The sequence below is a fragment of the Tachyglossus aculeatus genome, unplaced genomic scaffold (genome assembly GCF_015852505.1).
Source record: "Tachyglossus aculeatus isolate mTacAcu1 unplaced genomic scaffold, mTacAcu1.pri scaffold_127_arrow_ctg1, whole genome shotgun sequence".
NCBI lineage: Eukaryota > Metazoa > Chordata > Mammalia > Monotremata > Tachyglossidae > Tachyglossus > Tachyglossus aculeatus.
In genome coordinates this window covers 488345-508867 of record NW_024044856.1, presented here as the reverse complement: position 1 = coordinate 508867, position 20523 = coordinate 488345, and the positions used below count along the sequence as shown (strand labels likewise).

The 20523-nt window shown below is 48.5% G+C and overlaps 1 protein-coding gene across 1 annotated transcript; it reads left to right on the top strand.

Annotated features, from left to right (window-relative positions):
- Positions 1 to 7448: 7448 nt before the first annotated feature.
- On the top strand, positions 7449 to 19200 carry LOC119922853 (vomeronasal type-2 receptor 26-like). Its single transcript, XM_038742463.1, has 4 exons — positions 7449 to 8315; positions 15602 to 15829; positions 17456 to 17579; positions 18305 to 19200. The coding sequence occupies exons 1-4, from the start codon at positions 7449 to 7451 to the stop codon at positions 19198 to 19200; spliced, it is 2115 nt and encodes a 704-aa protein (XP_038598391.1).
- The last annotated feature ends 1323 nt before the right edge of the window (positions 19201 to 20523 follow it).

The window sequence follows — 20523 nt, the reverse complement described above, 5'->3', positions numbered from 1 at the left end:
ACAGATTTTCCCTACCCACAACGAACTTACAATCTAGACGGGTGCTTACAGTCTAAGGAGGAACAGGAGATCTCTTCTTGAGACACTTCAGAGAAAGATGGGAGAGTCAAAGAAGGGGCAGAGGAGAAAAGGACAAGATAGGAGCAGGGGATAGTAATACACGATGGTCGGGTCCCACATGGGGCTCACAGTCTAAGTTGTTGGGAGAACAAGTGATTTTGAATTCTCATTGGGAGCTGAAACATAGAGAAATTAAGTGACTTGTCCAAGTGACTTCGAGCTGGGATTAAAACCAGGTGTTCTCTTTCCACTAGACCACATTTTATCCAACCGCAACCTCCTCATTATGCCCCATTTATTCATTCATTCAATTGTATTTATTGAGCACTTACTGTGTGCAAAGTCTCCATACTGAAACTACCTATCTTTGATGTGCAAAGTGACATCCTCAACACCACTCTCTCTAATGGACTTAACTTGCTCAATCCCCTCTCCCTTTACTAATCTTGTACCACTAACCCACAGTACAGGATCACCCCTAGAGCACTCCTCCTTTTCTCCCGTGGACATGCTATAGAGTTGTGCTGGCAGAAATCCAGATATCAGGCCAACCTAGTCCATGTCAGATGCCTATCACCTGCTTTAACTTGCCCTCTTCCCAACCCGGCAACAATATTGCTGTATGCTTATTGACTACCATGCCCATTGCCTTTGCCAGTTATTTCCTTCCTCAATCCCAGTTTGGATAAAACTGGTACTATCAGGAGAATCTCCTCTGCTACTATCTGGTTCTTCTCTCCTCCTTCCCCTTCTTTGACTCTCCCACGTTTCCATGAAGTGTCTCAAGAATAGATCTCCTATTCCTCCTCTAAACCATAAGTCCCCCTCTATCAATCAATCAATCGTATTTATTGAGCGCTTACTTTGTGCAGAGCACTGTAATAAGCGCTTGGGAAGTACAAGTTGGCAACATATAGAGACAGTCCCTACCCAACAGTCGGCTCACAGTCTAGAAGGGGGAGACAGAGAACAAAACCAAACATACTAACTAAATAAAATAAATAGAATAGATATGTACAAGTAAAATAAATAAATAAATAAATAGAGTAATAAATATGTACAAACATACATACATATATACAGGTGCTGTGGGGAAGGGAAGGAGGTAAGATGGGGGGATTGAGAGGGGAACGAGGGGGAGAGGAAAGAGGGGGCTCAGACTGGGAAGGCCTCCTGAAGGAGGTGAGCTCTCAGTAGGGCCTTGAAGGGAGGAAGAGAGCTAGCTTGGCGGATGGGCAGAGGGAGGGCATTCCAGGCCAGGGGGATGACGTGGGCCGGGGGTTGATGGCGGGACATGTGAGAACGAGGCATGGTGAGGAGATTAACGGCAAAAGAGCAGAGGGTGGGGGCTGGGCTGTAGAAGGAGAGAAGGGAGGTGAGGTAGGAGGGGGCGAGGTGGAGAGCCTTGAAGCCGAGGGTGAGGAGTTTCTGCCTGATGCACAGATTGATTGGTAGCCACTGGAGATTTTTGAGGAGGGAAGTAACATGCCCATAGCGTTTCTGGACAAAGATAATCCGGGCAGCGGCGTGAAGTATGGATTGAAGTGGGGAGAGAAACGAGGATGGGAGATCAGAGAGGAGGCTGATGCAGTAGTCCAGACGGGATAGGATGAGAGCTTGAACGAGCAGGGTAGCGGTTTGGATGGAGAAGAAAGGGTGGATCTTGGCAATGTTGCGGAGCTGAGACCGGCAGGTTTTGGTGATGGCTTGGATGTGAGGGGTGAGTGAGAGAGCGGAGTCGAGGATGACACCAAGGTTGAGTGCTTGTGAGACGGGAAGGATGGTAGTGCCGTCAACAGAGATGGGAATGTCAGGGAGAGGGCAGGGTTTGGGAGAGAAGACAAGGAGGTCAGTCTTGGACATGTTGAATTTTAGGTGGCAGGCAGACATCCAGATGGAGATGTCCTGAAGGCAGGAGGAGATGCGAGCCTGGAGGGAGGGGGAGAGGGCAGGGGCAGAGATGTAGATTTGGGTGTCATCAGCGTAGAGATGATAGTTGAAGTCGTGGGAGTGAATGAGGTCACCAAGAGAGTGAGTGTAGATCGAGAACAGAAGGGGACCAAGCACTGAACCTTGGGGAACCCCCACAGTAAGGGGATGGGAGGAGGAGGAGGAGCCTGCAAAAGAGACTGAGAATGAACGACCGAAGAGATAAGAGGAGAACCAGGAGAGGACAGAGTCTGTGAAGCCAAGGTTGGATAACATGTTGAGGAGAAGGGGGTGGTCCACAGTGTCGAAGGCAGCTGAGAGGTTGAGGAGGATTAGGATAGAGTATGAGCCGTTGGATTTGGCAAGCAGGAGGTCATTGGTGACCTTTGAGAGGGCAGTTTCCCTGGAATGTAGGGGACGGAAGCCAGACTGGAGGGGGTCGAGGAGAGAGCTGGTGTTGAGGAATTCGAGGCAGCGCGCGTAGACAACTCGTTCAAGGGTTTTGGAAAGGAATGGTAGGAGGGAGATGGGGCGATAACTAGAAGGTGTGGTGGGGTCAAGAGAGGGTTTTTTTAGGATGGGAGAGACATGGGCATGTTTGAAGGCAGAGGGGAAGGAACCAGTGGAGAGTGAGCGGTTGAAGATGGAAGTTAAGGAGGGGAGAAGGAACGGAGCGAGAGATTTCATTAGATGAGAGGGAATGGGGTCAGAAGCACAGGTGGCCGGAGTAGCACTTGAGAGGAGGGAGGAGAGCTCCTCTGAGGATACTGCTGGGAAGGCTTGGAGAGTAGCAGAGAGTGTTGAGAGCTCTAGATTGTGAACTCATTGTGGGTAGGGAATGCCAGTTACGTTGTTATATTGTACTCTCCCAAGCACTTAGTACAGTGCTCTGCACACAGTAAATGCTTAATAAATACAGCTGATTTATTGATTTCCCTCCCAATCTACCCCTTCTACCTGCTCCTCTGACCCCATCTCTTTATACCTTATCAAAATACTCATCTCCTACTTTCTTCCCTTCCCTACTGCTATCTTCAACTGTTCACTCTCCAATGGCTTCTTCCCCACAGCTTTCAAATATTCTTGTGTATCTTCTATCCTAAAAATAACCCTCTCTTGACCCCTCATCTCTCTCTGGTTATTATTTCATCTCCCTCCTCCATTCCTTTCCAAATTCTATGAGTTGTCTACACTCACTGTCTCCACTTCCTCTCCTCCATTTCCCTCCTTGACACCCCGCCAATCTGGCTTTTTTAGTTGTTTTTGCTACATGGTTCTTATGTTCCAGGCAGAATGCTCTGGAGTAGGTAAAGTTAGTCGGGTTGGGACTCAATCAATGTCCCACATGGAGTTCACTGTCTTAATCCCCATTTTACAGACAAGGTAAGTGAGGCACAGAGAAGTTAAGTGATTTGCTCAAGGCAAGACACCAGACATCTGGCAGAGGCAGGATTAGAACCCATGTCCTTTTGACTCCCTGGCCTGTGTTCTATCCATTAAGCCTTGCTGCTTATGCCAACTTCACTCCATGGAAACTGCCCTCTAAAAGGTCGCCAGTGATCTCCTTCTTACCAAATCCAACAGCTTCTATTCCATCCTTTTCTTTCTGGACCTCTCAGCCCCCTTCAACACTGTGGACCAATGCCTTCTCCTGGAAACATGATCTAACCTTGGCTTCACTGACTCTCTTGGTTCCCTCCTGTCTCTTCTGCTGCTGCTTCTCAGTCTCTTTCATAGGCACCTCATCTACATCCAATCCCTCAATGTGGGAGTCTTTCAAGGCTCAATTCTGGATTCCCTTCTCTTCTCTACCTACACTCACTCCCTTGGAGAATAATTCACTCTCATGGCTTCAACTACCATCTCTATGCTGATGATTCCCAAATTTACCTCTCCAGCCTTGATCTTCATTCTCTGCAGTTTCATATTTCCCCTATCTTCATAACATCACTACCTGGATGTCCTGCTTACAACTCAAAACTAACATGTCCAAAACAGAACTCACATTCCCACTCAAGCCCTGTCTTTCCCATGACATTTCCATCATGTAGATAGCACTATCTTCCTGTTTCTGTCTCAGAGCCTGTAAATCTGCCCATTCCAATCCATATTTCACTCTGCTGCCGGTATCATATTTGTAAAACACATTCAGTCCATGTTTTGCCACTGCTCAATGAACCTCTAGTGATTGCCCATCAAGCTCCTCATCAAAAAGGATCTTTTTACCATAGACTTCACTCTATACTCAATCACCTGACCCTTCCTATCTTACCTTGCTTTTCATTCATTTATTCGATTGTATTTATGGAGCTTTTACTGTATACAAAGCACGGTACTAAGACCTTGGGAGAGTACAATACAAGAAACACATACACCCCCTGCTCATAATGAGCTCACAGCCTAGAGGGGGAGGCAGACATTAATGAAATAAATAAATGAATAAATCAATTACAGATCTATACATATATGTGCAGTGGTGATAGGAGGGAGGATAAATAAAGGGAGCATGCCAGGGAGACACACGAAGGGAGTGGGAGAAGAGGAGAGGAGGGCTTAGTCAGGGAAGGCTTCTTGGGAGGAGATGAGCCTTCAATAAGGCTTCGAAGTGGGGGAGTGCAGTTATCTGTTTGATATGAGGAGAAAGAATGTTCCAGGCCTGAGGTAGGAATTGAGCAAGAGGTCAGTGGCGGTAAAGATGTGATCAAGTTACAACGAGAAGGTTAGCACTAGAGGATCAGAGTGTGCGGGATGGGTTGTAGTAAGAGAGTAGGGAGGCGAGGTAGGAGGGGGCAAAGAAATTTAGTGCTTTAAAGTCAATGATGAGGATATTTTGTTCGATGCAGTGGTGGATGGGCAGCCACGAGTTTCTTGAAGAGTGGGGAAACATGGTCAGAACATTTTTGAAGGAAAATGGTCCGAGCAACAGAGTAGAGTATGAAGTGGTATGTGGGGAGGCAGGGAGATCAGAAAGGAGGCTGATAACATTAATCAAGGCAGGATAGAATAATGTCTTGCATTAATGCTGTAGCAGTTTAGAGGGAGGGGTGGATTTTAGCAATGTCGTGAAGGCAGAACTGACAGGATTTAGTGAGGGCTTGAATATGTGGGTTGAATGAAAGAGAGGTTTCAGGGATAATGTCAAGGTTCATTCATTCTTTCATTTAATCGAATTTATTGAACGTTTACTGTATTAAGAGCACTGCACTAAGCGCTTGTAAAGTACAATTCGGTAACAGATAGAGACAGTCCCTACCCAACAATGGGCTCACAGTCTTGAAGGGGGAGACGGACAGCAAAACAAAACAGGTAGACAGGTGTAAATACCATCAAAATAAATAGAATTATAGATATATACACATAATTAAGAAAATGGAGTGATAAATATGTACAAATATACACAAGTGCTGTGGGGAGGGGGAAGGGTTAATGCAGAGGGAGGGATTGGGAGCGATAGGGATGGGAGGAGGAGGGGAAAATAAGGGAGGACTCAGTCTGGGAAGGCATCCTGAAGGAAGTGAGTTCTCAGTAGGGCTTTGAAGAGAGGAAGAGAGCTAATTTGGCTGATGTGTGGGTGGAGGGCATTCCAGGCCAGAGGAAGGATGTGGGCCAGGGATCGACGGCGGGACAGGAGAGAACAAGGCACAGTGAGGATGAGAAGGCGAGAAGGGAGGTGATGCGGGGTGAACAAGGTGATGGAGAGCCTTGAGGCCAATTATGAGGAGTTTTTGCTTCATGTGATGGTTGACAGGAAACCACTGGAGATTTTTGAGGAGGGGAGTGACATGCCCAGAGCGTTTCTAAAGAAAGATAATCTGGACAGCAGAGTGACGTATAGACTGAAGTGGGGAGAGACAGGAGGATGGGAGATCAGAAATGAAGCTGATGTAGTAATCCAGTTGGGATAGGATGAGAGCTTGAACCAGCAAGGTAGCAGTTTGGATGGAGAGGAAAGGGCAGATCTTAGCGATGTTGTGGAGGTAAAACCGGCAGGTTTTGGTGGCAGATTGGATGTGTGGGGTGAATGAGAGACTGGAATCAAGGATGACACCAAGTTCGTGAGCTTGTGAGACAGGAAGGATGGTAATGTTGTCCACAGTGATGGGAAAGTCACGGAGAGGGCAAGGTTTGGGGGGGAAGATAAGGAGCTCAGTCTTGATATGTTGAGTTTTAAGTGGCAGGCAGACATCCAGGTGGAGATGTCCTGAAGGCAAGAGACATGAGCCTGGAGGGAGGAAGAGAGAACAGGGGAGGAGTTGTAGATTGGGGTGACATTAGCATAAAAATAATAGTTGAAGCCATGGGAGCGAATGAGTTAACCAGGGAGTGAGTATATATGGAGAACAGAAGGGGACCAAGATCTGACCCTTCTGGAACCCCTACTGTAAGGGAATGGGAGGAGGAAGAGGAGCCCCTGAGGGAGACTGAGAATGAACGGCCCGAGAGATAAGAGGAGAACCATGAGAGGAAGAAGTCAGTAAAGCCGAGGTTGGATAACGTGTTGAGGAGAAGGGGGTGATCCACAGTGTCAAAGGCAGCTGAGAGGTCGAGGAGAATTAGGATAGAGTAGGAGCCATTGGATTTAGCAAAAAGGATGTCATTGGTGACCTTTGAGAGGGTAATTTCGGTGGAGGGTTGGGAATGGAAGCCACACTGAAGCGAGTCTAAGAGAGAGGTTACGGTTACAGGCTTTTGAGACAGTACAGATGGTGGTGCCATCAACAGATGGGAAAGTGAGTGGGTGGACAGGGTTTGGGTGGGAAGATAAGAAGTTACTTTTTAGCCATATTAAGTTTGAGGTGACAGGAAGGCATCCTAGTGGAGATGTCTTGAAGTCAGGAGGAAATGCAAGATTGCAGAGAGGGAGGGTGATCAGGGCTGGAGTTTTAGCTTTGGGTATCATCAGCACAGTGGTGCTTTTCTATTACAACCCAGCTCACACCCTTCCCTCACTACTGTCAACCTACTCAATGTACTTTGATCTTGTCTACCTCGCTCCTGATCCTTCACCCACATCCTGCCTCTGGCCCAGAACTCTGTACCTCTTCGTATTTGTCAGATGATCACTGTCTCCACCTTCAAAGCCTTTCTAAAACTACATCTCTTCCAAGCAGCCTTTCCTGAATAAGCCTTCATGTCCCCTACAACTTCTGACTTTTGCAACTCCCTTCTTATTAGCTCTGTTCCATTTATTTATCCCATTCGCCCAACAGCACTTATATAAATATCCATAATTTATTTCAGTGTCTATCTCCTTCTATGTTAGCTCACTGTGGGCAGGAAACATGCTTACCAGCCCTGTTATATTTTACTCTCCCAGTGATCTCCCCACAGTAAATGCTCAATAAATTGGACTAATGGACTAAAACCTCTTTGAGGGTAGGGATTACTGCTTTTTGCTTTTATTTCATCTTTTCCCTAGTGGTATGAACAGTGTGCTTTCCAAAGCAGGAACTAAGTAAATGCATTTGTTGGATTTATTACATTATCACACCTCCCACTTAGTTCTGTTGTTCTCTATCCAGATCATCTATGGCCCATTTGACCCGATCCTGAGTGACAAGGTACAGTTTCCATCTCTCTATCAGGTGTCCCCCAGAATCTCCTCTCTGCCTCAGGGGATGGCCCGGTTAATGGTACATTTCAGCTGGACCTGGGTGGGGGTCGTGGTGTCAGGGGTTATGAGAGGAGAGAGATTACTCTCGGATGTGACCAGGGAGATGGTCAAGAATAGTGTTTGTGCAGCTTTTACCAAGAAGATCCCTAGGGGAAAGTTCAACTTTTATTCAGCCTGGAGAATCTACTCCAGTGTCATGGTTACATCAGCTTCAATAATGGCTGCCTATGGTGATGCAGAGACCCTGAACTTTCTGAGATTTGTCATAGAGATTTTTGGACTGTCCAAGATGGTTTTGGTCATCACCTTTTACTGGGACGTTACTTTGAGCACGACGTATGAAACAAATAGCTATGATTTTCATGGGACTTTGACCCTGGCGAACCTTGCCAAAGAGGTTCCAGGTTTCATAGATTTTTTACAGACAGTTAAACCAGCAAAATATCCAGAAGCCACTATCTTGAAAGAATTCTGGGAGTCTGCCTTTGACTGTTCCTTTTCACTGCCAAAACTGAGTGGAAGAAAGTGCTCAGAAAATGCTTCCTTGGAGATGCTGCCTGCACACATTTTTTCTCTGACGATGTCTACTCTGAGTTACAGTGTGTACAACGCCATGTATGCTGTGGCCCAGGGGCTCCAGGATTTGCTTTTAACCAGCTCAGACCCGGAATCACTGGAAAATGAGGACTGCCTGGTGCCTCGTCCATGGCAGGTAATATTCCCCCGCTGGCATAGCGAGCAGCGTAATCTATCAGTTGACCAATGGTGTTTGTTAAGAGCTTACTGTTTTCATAGCACAGTCCTGAGCACTTAGGAGAGTACATAACAGCAGAGTTGGTCGAAACATTCCCTATGCAAAAGGAGCTTTCAGCCTAGAGGTCACAAGAGGAAGGCCTTTATGAAGTTAAGAAGTAGAGGGCCTTGTCGAAACTTACTCCTTCAGAGAAACCTCATCCTTTAAACTCTGATATATACAGGACTGGGTTCAGAGACCAAGTCCTAGAAAGCTAAGCACTGAAATAAAATTGCAGGTAGGAGAATAGAGAAACACTGCCCTAATGCAAGAAATCCCTCTTGGGCATCTGGTTAAACTGTAGCTAAGGTTTGGACAAAAGTATTGGTTTGTTTTAATTATAAACAGTGGTGTTTCAGCTGGCCCAGCCAGACGTATCCTTGCAAATAAGGAAGGTCTAAATCAATCAATCAATTAAACAATGGTACTTAATGACTGCTTTCTGTGTGCCGAGCACTATATTAAGTGCTTGGGCATGTACAATATTCATTAATTCATTCACTCATTCATTCAATCGTATTTACTGAACGCTTACTGTTTGCAGAGCACTGTACTAAGCGCTTGGGTAGTACAAGCTGGCAACATATAAAGACAGTCCCTACCCAACAACGGACTCACAGTCATTCATTCATTCTTTCAATCATATTTATTGAGCCATTACTGTGTGCAGAACACTGTGCTAAGTGCTTATCGCTTAAGTCTAGAAGGGGGAGATAGACAACAAAGCAAAGTATATTAACAAAATAAAATAAATAGAAAAGTAAATATGTACCAGTAAAATAAATAGAGTAATGAATCTGTACAAATATATATACAGGTGCTGTGTGGAGGGGAAGGATTTAGGGTGGGGGGGTGGGGAGGGGGAGAGGAAGGAGGGTGCTCAGTCTGGGAAGGCCTCCAGGAAGAGCTGAGCTCTCAATAGGGCTTTGAAGGGAGGAAGAGAGCTAGCTTGGCGGATGTGTGTAGGGAGGGCATTCCAGGCCAGGGGGAGGACATGGGCCAGGGTTCGATGGCGGGGCAGGCGAGAGCGAGGCACAGTGAGGAAGTTAGCGGCAGAGGAGCGGAGGGTGCGGGCTGGGCTGTAGAAGGACAGAAGGGAGGTGAGGTAGGAGGGGGCGAGGTGATGCAGAGCCTTGAAAACAGAGAGTGAGGAGTTTTTGCCTGATGAATAGGTTGAGTAGTAGCCACTGGAGATTTTTGAGGAGGAGAGTAACATGTCCCAGAGCGTTTCTGCACAAAGATGATCCGGGCAGCGGTGTGAAGTATAGACTGAAGTGGGGAAGAGACAGGAGGATGGGAGATCAGAGAGGAGGCTGATGCAGTAATCCAGTCGGGATAGGATGAGAGATTGAACGAGCAGGGTAGCAGTTTGGATGGAGAGGAAAGGGTGATCTTGGCAATGTTGCGGAGGTGAGACCGGCAGGTTTTGGTGAAGGATTGGATGTGAGGGGTGAACGAGAGAGCAGAGTCGAGGATGAAACCGAGGTTGCCGGCTTGTGAGACGGGAAGGATGGTAGTGCCATCAACAGTGATGGGAAAGTCAGGGAGAGGGCAGGGTTTGGGAGGGAAGATAAGGAGTTCAGTCTTGGACATATTGAGTTTTAGATGGTGAGCAGACATCCAGATGCAGATGGGGGAAGGCAGGAGGAGACACGAGCCTGAAGGGAGGAAGAGAGAGCAGGGGCAGAGATGTTGATGTGGGTGTCATTAGCATAGAGATGATAGTTGGAGCCATGGGATCGAATGAGTTCACCAAGGGAGTGAGTGTAGATAGAGAACAGAAGGGGACCAAGGACTACCCTTGAGGAACCCCTACAGTAAGGGGATGGGAGGGGGAGGAGGAGCCCGCAAAGGAGACTGAGAATGAACGACCGGAGAGATAAGAGGAGAACCAGGAGAAGACAGCGTTTGTGAAGCCAAGGTTGGATAGCGTGTAAAGGAGAATGGGGGTGGTCCACAGTATCAGCTGAGAGGTTGAGGAGGATTGAGATAGAGTAGGAGCCGTTGGATCTGGCAAGCAGGAGGTCATTGGTGAACTTTGAGAGGGCAGTTTCGGTGGAATGTAGGGGACAGAAGCCAGATTGGAGGGGGTCGAGGAGAGAGTTGGCGTTGAGGAATTCGAGGCAGCGGATGTAGACAACTTGTTCAAGAAGTTTGGAAAGGAATGGTAGGGGGGAGATAGGGCGATAACTAGAAGGGAAAGTGGGGTCAAGAGAGGGTTTTTTTAGAATGGGGAAGACGTGGGCATGTTTGAAGGCAGAGGGGAAGGACCCAGTGGAGAGTGATCCGTTGAAGATAGAAGTTAAGGAGGGAATGAGGGACGGAGTGAGAGATTTCCTAAGATAAGAGGTAATGGGATCAGAAACTCAGGTGGCCGGAGTAGGACTTGAGAGGAGGGAGGAGATCTCATCTGAGGATACTGCTGGGAAGGATGGGAGAGTAGCGGAGAGGGTTGTGAGCAGGGGTGTTGGAGAAGGTGGAGGAGTGACTTTGGGGAGCTTAGACCTGATGGAGTTAATTTTACTAATGTAGTAACAGGCCAGATCGTTGGGGGTGAGGGAAGGAAGAGGGGGAGGGCCAGGGGGCCTGAGAAGGGAGTTAAATGTACGAAAGGCCCGCCCACCCGCTATCACACTGCGCGGTCTTGCTGCTCCCGGAAGGATCCTCTCCTCAGAGCGCGCCGCCATAGACGCCGGGGACTCCGTTCCCGAGAGGCCCGCCCGCCCTCCCGCCATCACACCGCGTGGCCCCTGCTGCTCCCGGAAGGCTCCTCTCCACCGAGCGCCGCCATAGACGCCCCCTGCTTCCATCCCCCTCCCCCCCCCCCAGTTAAGCGACCTTCCTTATAGTGCCCCCCAACCCCCCTTCCAGGTCTGGTCCTGACTGACTCTCCCTCACACACACACACCCCGGGAAAAAGGCCCTTGTTATCACCAAGTTACATTAATGACAAGCTCATTCGCCCCTACTCAGCCCTCCTCTCCCGCCATCGACCCCAGGCTCACGTCCTCCCCCGGGCCTGGAATGCCCTCCCTCTGCCCATCTGCCAAGCTAGCTCTCTTCCTCCCTTCAAGGCCCTTCTGAGAGCTCATCTCCTCCAGGAGGCCTTCCCAGACTGAGCCCCTTCCTTCCTCTCCCCCTCTCCATCCCCCGCATCTTACCTCCTTCCCTTCCCCACAGCACCTGTATATATGTATATATGTTTGTACATATTTATTACTCTATTTATTTATTTATTTATTTTACTTGTACATATCTATTCTATTTATTTTATTTTGTTAGTATGTTTGGTTTTGTTCTCTGTCTCCCCCTTCTAGACTGTGAGCCGACTGTTGGGTAGGGACTGTCTCTATATGTTGCCAACTTGTACTTCCCAAGCGCTTAGTACAGTGCTCTGCACACAGTAAACACTCAATAAATACGATTGATTGATTGATTGAAAGAGCTGAAGGGGAAGATGGGCATAGGTGTCAATATGGGAGGAGAAATAGTTTTGTCTGGCAGAGGAGAAGGCAGAGTTAAGGCAGGAAAGGATAAACTTGAAGTGAAAGAGGTTGGCCTGGTGTTTAGACTTTTGCAGGCAGCGTTCAGCAGCTCGAGCATAAGAGATAAGGAGGCAGACAGTGGCAGTTATCCAGGGCTGTGGGTTAGTGGTATGAGAGCAGCGAAGGGAAAAGGGGAGAGAGCGAGTCGAGCTGAGTAGAAAGGATAGAGTTGAAAGCAGTAATCTGTTCATCAAGATTAGGTACAGAGGAGACGGAGGTGAGATGGGGTGTGATGCGCTGAGAAAGATGGATGGGGTCGAGAGAGTGGAGGTCTCTGTGGGGTAGTAATATAGATTTACAGTGGAGAGGAGTGTGAGTGAGGAGGCAGGTGAGAAGGTTATGATCAGGGAGAGGGATTTCAGAGTTGGTGAGGGTGGAGATAGTGCAGCGGTAGAAGATGATGAGGTCGAGGGTGTGACCAAGTTGGTGAGTGGGCGAGGTGGGGTGGAGCAGGAGGTTGGCAGCGTCAAGGAGAGATAGAAGGCAGGCGGCGGAGGAGTCACCAGGGATATCCATGTGGATGTTGAAGTCTCCGAGGATCAGAATGGGCATGGAAAAGGAAAGAAGGAAGGTGAGAAAGGGGTCAAAATCGTTAAAGTTGGACGTGGGGCCGGGGTGAGGGAAGCGATAGATGACGGCTACAAGAATCTGGAGGGGGTGGTATAGGCAAATAATGTGGGCTTCAAAGGAAGGGAAGGAAAGGGAAGGGGGAGGAAGGATAGTGCGAAAGCAACATTGGGGGTTGAGAAGGAAACCGACACATCCTCCTTTTCCGGTGAGTCTGGGGGAGTGGGAGAAGAAGAGGCCTTCACTGCAGAGAGCAGCAAAAGAGACCGTGTTGACCTGAGACAACCATGTTTCAGTTAGGGCGTGGAGGAGTAGAGAGCTGGAAAGGAATAGGTCCAGGATGAAAGGGAGCTTACCTACAATGGAGTGGGCGTTCCCAAGGCCACACTTGGCAGCAGCTGTGGAGGGAGGGGATGGAGGGAGAAGGGTGCGAGGGGTGGGCAGGGTTTCGATTGGGATGAGATGGTGGGGGCCTCGGCGGGGAGAGTGGGAAGAGGGGTGGCGATGAAAAAGAACTGGGATGGGGTTGGGGTGTGGAGGAGGGGAGGGAGGGGGCTGTGAGGGAGGAGTTGAGGGTTGGCCCTGGTACAGAGGGATCCTGGGTAGGGGGTGAGGGTGAGGGGTTGTGGTGGGGGAGAGGGAGGGAAAGAGCTGGGTGCGAGAGGGGAAGGGGAAGGTGAGGAATGGAAATGGCAGTTGGGAGCAGGGGAACTGATAGTTCACGGTGAGGTCAGCAAGGTAAATGACAGCACAGCAGGAGGTTAACAAGTGAAATGCAATAGGAATAACACAGTAGCAATGATTTAAGTAGGTGATGACATCACAGAGGGTAGTTATTTATGCCAGTATACTTGTTTCAGTTTGTTTTGTTGTCTGTCTCCCCCTTATAGACTGTGAGCTCGTTGTTGGGTAGGGGTTGCCAATATTTGTTGCTGAAGTATACTTTCCAAGCGCTTAGTACCATGTTCTGCATACAGTAAGTGTTCAATAAATACAATTGATTAAATAAAGAATTTGAAATTCACAAGTATTATTGATCGTGGCTCAGTGGAAAGAGCCCGGGCTTTGGAGTCAGAGGTCATGGGTCCGAATCCTGGCTCCGCCACATGTCTACTGTGTGACCTTGGGCAAGTCACTTAACTTCCCTGAGCGTGTTACCTCATCTGTAAAATGGAGATGAAGACTGTGAAGCCAATGGGGGCAACCTGATCACCTTGTATCCCCCCCAGCGCTTAGAACAGTGCTTTGTACATAGTAAGCGCTTAACAAATGCCATCATTATTATTATTATTCTTATTTAGGATGTAGTTTATCCATTTCAGGGAAAAGAGAACACAGTTCTAGGAACTGCAAACGTAAAACTTAAGAACATGACAAGGGAGAGCCTTTTTGGCTGGGAGCATGCATCTCAGATTGGACTTTTCAGCCAGCCATGCACTCAGAGATGGTGATTATCACCATGAGTACTGCTTCCTTCAAATTTGTATCCATTAGAATAACCAATGCTATACCATTGGAGATGGTGGGTATTGGGAGGTGGTCACAGAGCAGAGCTTCACATTTCTCCATTCTCATCATCTCAGTCATTGCCCCTGCCCTTCTTCCTCCTGTGCACAGCTTTCTGCTCCCAATCTCCACAAACTAACTGCAGAGTGCAAGGGGACAGCAGGGCAATTGGTACTGGGGTGGGGCTGACCCTTATTTTTAGACAACCATGCCCTTCCCTTTCCTCGTTCTTGTCTATGTATGTATGAGATGGAGAATATTCTCATGAGGACGTCAGTTGTCCCTGTGTTACCTTCTTTGTTCTCCCTTTCATGTCGAGGGAGATGGAGAGGGAGAGACAGAGACTTCCCTGACTCCTGGGCTGGGTGGCTGAGGTGGGAGGGAGGAAGAGGGATCTGGAGAAGCATGGCCATCAGTAGGGCCAAAAGTGGGAGAGCAGAAATCACCTCCCTGTGGGTTGACTGCTCCCAGGTTCCAGGTCTCCTTTTTTGCCAACCAGTTTCAGTTTCCTTAGGAAGTCATGATGATGATGATATTTGCTAAATTCTTACTCAGTGCCAAGCACTTTATTCAAAACAGATGTTGATACAAGATAATGAAGGCAGAAACAGTCCTGTCCAACATGGGGCCCACAGTTCACGTGGTAGGGAGAAGAGGTATTGAATCCTCATTTTACAGATAAGACCATTGAGGTGTAGGAAGTTAAGTGATTTGCCCTAGGTCACAGAGCAGGCAAGTGGCAGAGCCAGGATTAGAACCCAGGCACTACAACTCCCAGGCCGGAGTGCTTTCCACTAAGTCATGCTGACTTTCAGTTGTCACGGGGAAATTTGGCCATTCAACCCCAACCTCTGAATCACTGACCCAACTGTTGGCATGGCCAGGTGGAAAAAGCATGGGCTTGAGAGTCCGAGGACCTAGGTCCTAATCCCCGCTCTGCCAATTGCTGTTTCAATTAATAATAATAATAATAGCATTTAGTAAGCGCTACCTATGTGCAAAGCACTGTTCTAAGCGCTGGGGGGATACAAGGTGATGAGGTTGCCCCACGTGGGGCTCACAGTCTTCATCCCTATTTTCCAGATGAGGTAACTGAGGCACAGATAAGTTAAGTGACTTGCCCAAAGTCACATAGCTCACAATTGGCAGAGTGGGGATTCGAACCCATGACCTCTTTCTCCAAAGCCCGTGCTCTTTCCATTGAGCCACGCTGCTTCTCTAAGCTGTGTGATCTTGGACAAGTCACTTCTCTGTGCTCGGTTTCCTCAACTGTAAAATGGGGATTCAATACCTGTTCTGCCTCCCACTTAAGACTATGAACCCCATGCCAGACAGGGACTGTGTCTCACCTAAATGACTTGTACCTACCCCAGCACTTGGAAAATGTTTTACAAATAGGAAGCGCTTAACACGTTCTATCATTCATTCACTCATTCAATCGTATTTATTGAGTGCTTACTGTGTGCAGAGCACTGTACTAAGCACTGTACTATCAAACAAAGAAACTGAGCACATTAAACTCCATTGCAGCTAATCTCACCTCCCCTGGAGTCAGGAGTCTCCAGAGTTTCCTTTTATCCATTTCAGCTCCATGAGTTTCTGAGCCAAGTCCAGTTTGACAACCCTGTGAGGGAACCAGTGATTCTGGATCAGAACCACAAATCTACTGGAAAATTTGAGATTCTGAACTTTGTGATCTCTCCCAATGGAACTTGTGAGTTGGTGAAAGTCGGGGAGGTGGACCCCCAGGCACCCCATGACCAAGATGTTTTCATCAATGAAGCAGTAGTCATGTGGTCTGGGGGATCCTCTCAGGTAAGCAGCCAATGAGAATTCCCAGCTGTCCTGGAGCAGTAGTCCCAGGATTCTAGTAGTGATTGTATTGTGGGAGTGCTTATTGTGTGCACAGCACTGTAACTAGAGCTGGGAAAGAATACTTAGGTGGCAAAGAAACATTGACCTTGATCCTCAAGGGGAGAATGATCTGAGATTAAAAGGGGGAGAGGGGACTGTAGTCAGACACATCAGGGGCAATTAAACACTCAAACTAGGCCTACGTGGGTGTGCCTGGGGGTCCTATTAATTCTGTCAATCCCGAGGTGAAGGGGAGAAGCTACAACCCAAGATGTCACCCGTCATCCCTCCCCTGTGATATGATGCCATCTGATGCCAGCCTAGTGCCCTCCCTCCAAACTGCTCCCTGCCAATAATAATAATAATAATAATAATAATAATAATAATAATAATAATAATAATAATGGTATTTCTTAAGTGCTTACTTTGTTCCAGGAACTTTACTACGCAGTAGGGTGGCTACAGGTAGTTGGGGTTGGACGAATGAGGAGACCCATGTGGGTCTCACAGTCTCAATCCCCATTTCACAAATGAGGGAACTGAGGCACAGAGAAGTTAAGTGACTTGCCTAAGATCACACAGCAGACAAGTGACAGAGATGGGATTAGAATTTATAACCTTCTGACTCCCAGGCCCATACTTTATTCACTACACCATGCTGCTTCTCCAGTGGCATGGGGTTCTGGGGATGCAACGTAGCAGTCCAGTGAGTACCACTGACGCCTGAGGAACCTCAACTGAGGCTTAAACCCCTACAGCCTGACATGAATAGATCACCGTAGGAGCTGGGTCCCAGGTGTCCTGGAGGGGAGCTGGTAATTGCAGGTGGCTTTACTTGGCCATCTCCTGGGCTGGGCTAGGTAGGGATTGGCTCTTTCAGGGGTGGGGGTTCATGTGGAGAGAGTCCTGAACTGGCATGGCTTCCCTCAGATCATCTCCAAGGGCAGGAGGTGGTTATGGGTGTGTCACCCTGCGAAAGGGTCACCTGAGGAATGTGATCCCCACATAGTCTCGGTGAGAGCACATATTGGTGATCACAGCAACCACACTTGGTGAACTGGGAATCTCAGAGCAATTTCCCTGGTGAGAACTCCAGGAGTGGAAAGGCAGCCCCAAGACGGTCAAAGATAAATGAAAATATTTTAGTATTCATCTATTCGGAACCTTGCACCTTCCTGGCACGGTTTTTCAGACACCACTTCCTGAATACAGTTAAGAATTTAAGGTTTATGATGCCAGGGGGTGGAGGTCAGGAAAGAAACTTTCCTGCAGTGAGCAAGGGTGGGAGGATCAAGGAATGTCTGGAAATTATTGTTGACCCTGGGGTAGGCTCAGGTTGACCTTCTCAATAGACTGTAAATGGGACTTGGTCCCCCGGGTCCCCTGCAGCCCCAGACTCTGAGCAGGGAGGAGGAAAAGTAGGGAGGTGGAGAAGCAAGGCAGCTGTAGCCCAGTCAGTGTTGGAGTTCAAACTTGTTGGGAGGTTGTGAGGATGCCTCTTGGTGGGGGGTCCCAGGATCACCCAAGTGGGTTCGGGGCTGTGGAGCTCCACTTTCACTGTCACTGTCCTCTGTCATGAGAATTCAGGCTCCACGCTCACGGTGCAGCAGGAGCTGTGGACCCGGATTCAGAAAACGTGCCCAGCAAGGGCTGGCCGTTTGCTGCTATTTTTGTGTCCGGTGCCCAGAGGGAGAGATTTCCAACCAGACAGGTAGGTACGTGCAGAGACCCAGCTCCTTGCATGACCACAGTCTGCCTCCAAACGAATCTCACTTCCCGACAGCCTTTGGACAAGAGCCAGATGGTGAGAGACCTAGGATGTGGGGAGACAGAGACAGGCAGCGGTAAAGCAGACAAGAGACAAGAGATAGCCATGTCTGATGACAGACACAGATGTCCAGGAGTCTTTCCTCAACGCTTCCCTGCCCATGGACTTGTGTGACTGCAGAGCAAGAGCAAGGGATGGAAAACACAAACTAGGCACTGGACAGAGGGGTTGGGGGGATAGGGGTAGGAGAGAGTGTTCAGACCAGGCAGGTCGGGTTGGATGTAGAGGCAAAAATTCCAACCTGGGCTGTGACCCTGTCCTAGGGGGAGGGAAATATGTGGTATAGGGGGCAGTAAGACTCTGTTCCTTCTTCTTTTCCTCCTGCTTTAAGCACTTGATATTCACCCCACCCTCAGCCCCAGATCACTTATGTGCCTATCCATTATTAATTTATGTATATAAATTTAATTATATATATATATATATATATATATATATATATATATATATATATATATATACATTACTGTTTCTTCTGGGCAAGTAACGTGTCTACCAATGCTGTTTCATTGTACTCCTCCAAGCATTTAGTACAGCATTCTGCAGACATTGAGCACTCCGTGAATACTATGGATTGACTGAGTGACTGAATGATTCTTTCCTTTCAGACGTGGAGCAGTGTGTGAAGTGTCCTGACGATCAGTATTCAAACATGGAGAGAGATGGCTTTCTCCACAAAGTGGTGACTTTCCTGCCACACAAGGAACCTCTGGGACTGATTCTGGTCTGCATGTCTCTCTCCTTCTCTCTCCTCACAGCCCTGGTTTTCGGGATCTTCATTAAGCACCGAGACACCCCCATAGTCCGAGCCAATAACCTCAATCTCAGCTACACCCTTCTCCTCTCCCTCATTCTCTGCTTTCTCTGTGCTCTGACCTTCAACGGCAAACCTACTCCAGCTTCCTGCCTCCTTCGACAAGTGGTCTTTGGGGTTGTGTTCACCGTGGCCATCTCCTCCATCTTGGCCAAAACCTTCACCGTGGTTCTGGCCTTCAGGGCCACGAGCTTGGGGAGCAGAGTCAGGAGGTGGGTGGGGCCCAGAGCTTCTATCTCAACAGTCCTGTCCTGTTCACTGGTCCAGGTGACCATCCGCATGATCTGGTTGGGCACCGCTCCCCCCTTCCTGGAGGTGGACACACACTCTGAGACGAGACTCATCATTGCTGAGTGTAATGAGGGCTCCGTGACTGCCTTCTACTGCCTTCTGGGCTACCTGGGCGTTCTGGCCCTGGTTAGCCTCACTGTGGCTTTCCTGGCCAGGAGGCTGCCCGACAGCTTCATTGAGGCCAGGTTCATCACGTTCAGCATGCTGGTATTCTTCAGCGCCTGGGCCTCCTTCCTCCCTGCATACCACAGCACCAAGGGGAAGGCCACGGTAGCCGCGGAGATCTTCTCCATCTTGGCCTCTGGTGCCGGGCTTCTCGGCTGCATCTTCGTCCCCAAGTGCTACATGATCCTGCTGCGGCCTGACAGGAACACTCGGGAGTGTTTGAAGAGGAAATGATCTCCAGTACATTAGTTCAAGGCTGTTGTTGGTATCTCCCAACATTTTTCCAAATCCTGATTTTATTGCAATGGCATGACAAAAGGAGAGGGAAATCCTGTCAGGGACATCCAGTAGGGATTTGGTGGACAACCTGAATCAGAGGTCAGGATTGGATGCTCCGTGGATCACAGGGGTGTTTGTCCCCTGGCCTTCTGGGCTCTTCTATCCCCGAGGCTGGATTCTTACATAGAAGGCTGACTTCATCTTCCTGGTTGTCCTGGAGACCCCTCCAGATTGGGACCAAATGATCCCAAGTGCAGTGGAATGGCTGCTCTGGACACACAACTGCAAGGGTCTTGGACAATTGTCCTTGCAGGTCAGGTTCTGGTGGATATGGTGGAAAAATTTACAGAAGCTCCTGGGATGCCAGATGTTTGGAGCCGGGGGGTGGGGGTGGGGGCCGGGGGGAAAGGCACTCCCTAGCTCCCTTCTCCTGGAAACGTTATCCAACCTTGGCTTCCCATATTCTGTCCTTTCCTGGTTCTCCACTTATCTCTCTAGCTGTTCATTCTCAGCCTCCTTGATGGATTCCTCATCTGCATCCCATTCCTTAACTGTGGGGGTCGCCCAAGGTTCAGTTCTGGGTCCCCTTCTATTCTCAATCTACACCCACTCCCTTGGAGAACTCACTCATTCCCATGGCGTCAACTACCGCCTCTATGATGATGGTACCCAAGTCTACATCTCCAGCCGTGATCGCTCTCCCTCTCTGCAGTCTTATATTTCCTTTTGCCTTCGAAACATCTCTACCTGAATGTCCTCCCATAATCTCGAGCTTATCATGCCCAAAATAGAACTCCTTATCTTCCCACCCAAATACTGTCCTTCCGCTGACTTTCTCATCACTGTAGATGGCACCACCATCCTTCCTGTCTCACAAGCCCATTACCTTGGCATTATCCTTGACTCCTCTTTTTCTTCAGCCCACAGATTCAATCCATCACTAAATCCTATTGTTCCCACCTTCACCACATTGCTAAAATCCATCCATTCTTCCCTATCCAAATAGTTACCACAGTAATTCAATCACTCATCCTGCCCTGCCTGGATTACTACATCAGCTTCCCTGCTGACCTCCCAGTCTCTTGTCTCACCCCTCTCCAGTCCATACCCCACACTGCTGGCCAGATCATAATTCTACAAAAGTGTTCTGGCCGAGTCACCCCACTCCTAAAAAACATCCAGTGGTTGTCCAACCACCTCCGCATCAAACAAAAGCTCCCCACTATTGTCTTTAAAGCATTCCACCACCTTGCCCCCTCATACCTCACTTCACTACTC

What these genes read in the sequence shown, in the direction of transcription:
- LOC119922853 (XM_038742463.1), top strand. Translation starts at nt 7,449, where the DNA reads ATGCATTTGTTGGATTTATTACATTATCACACCTCCCACTTAGTTCTG. An exon ending in GGTCTGGGGGATCCTCTCAG is followed by an intron (nt 15,830 to 17,455) that starts GTAAGCAGCCAA and finishes ATGAGAATTCAG; the next exon opens with GCTCCACGCTCACGGTGCAG. An exon ending in AGAGATTTCCAACCAGACAG is followed by an intron (nt 17,580 to 18,304) that starts GTAGGTACGTGC and finishes CTTTCCTTTCAG; the next exon opens with ACGTGGAGCAGTGTGTGAAG.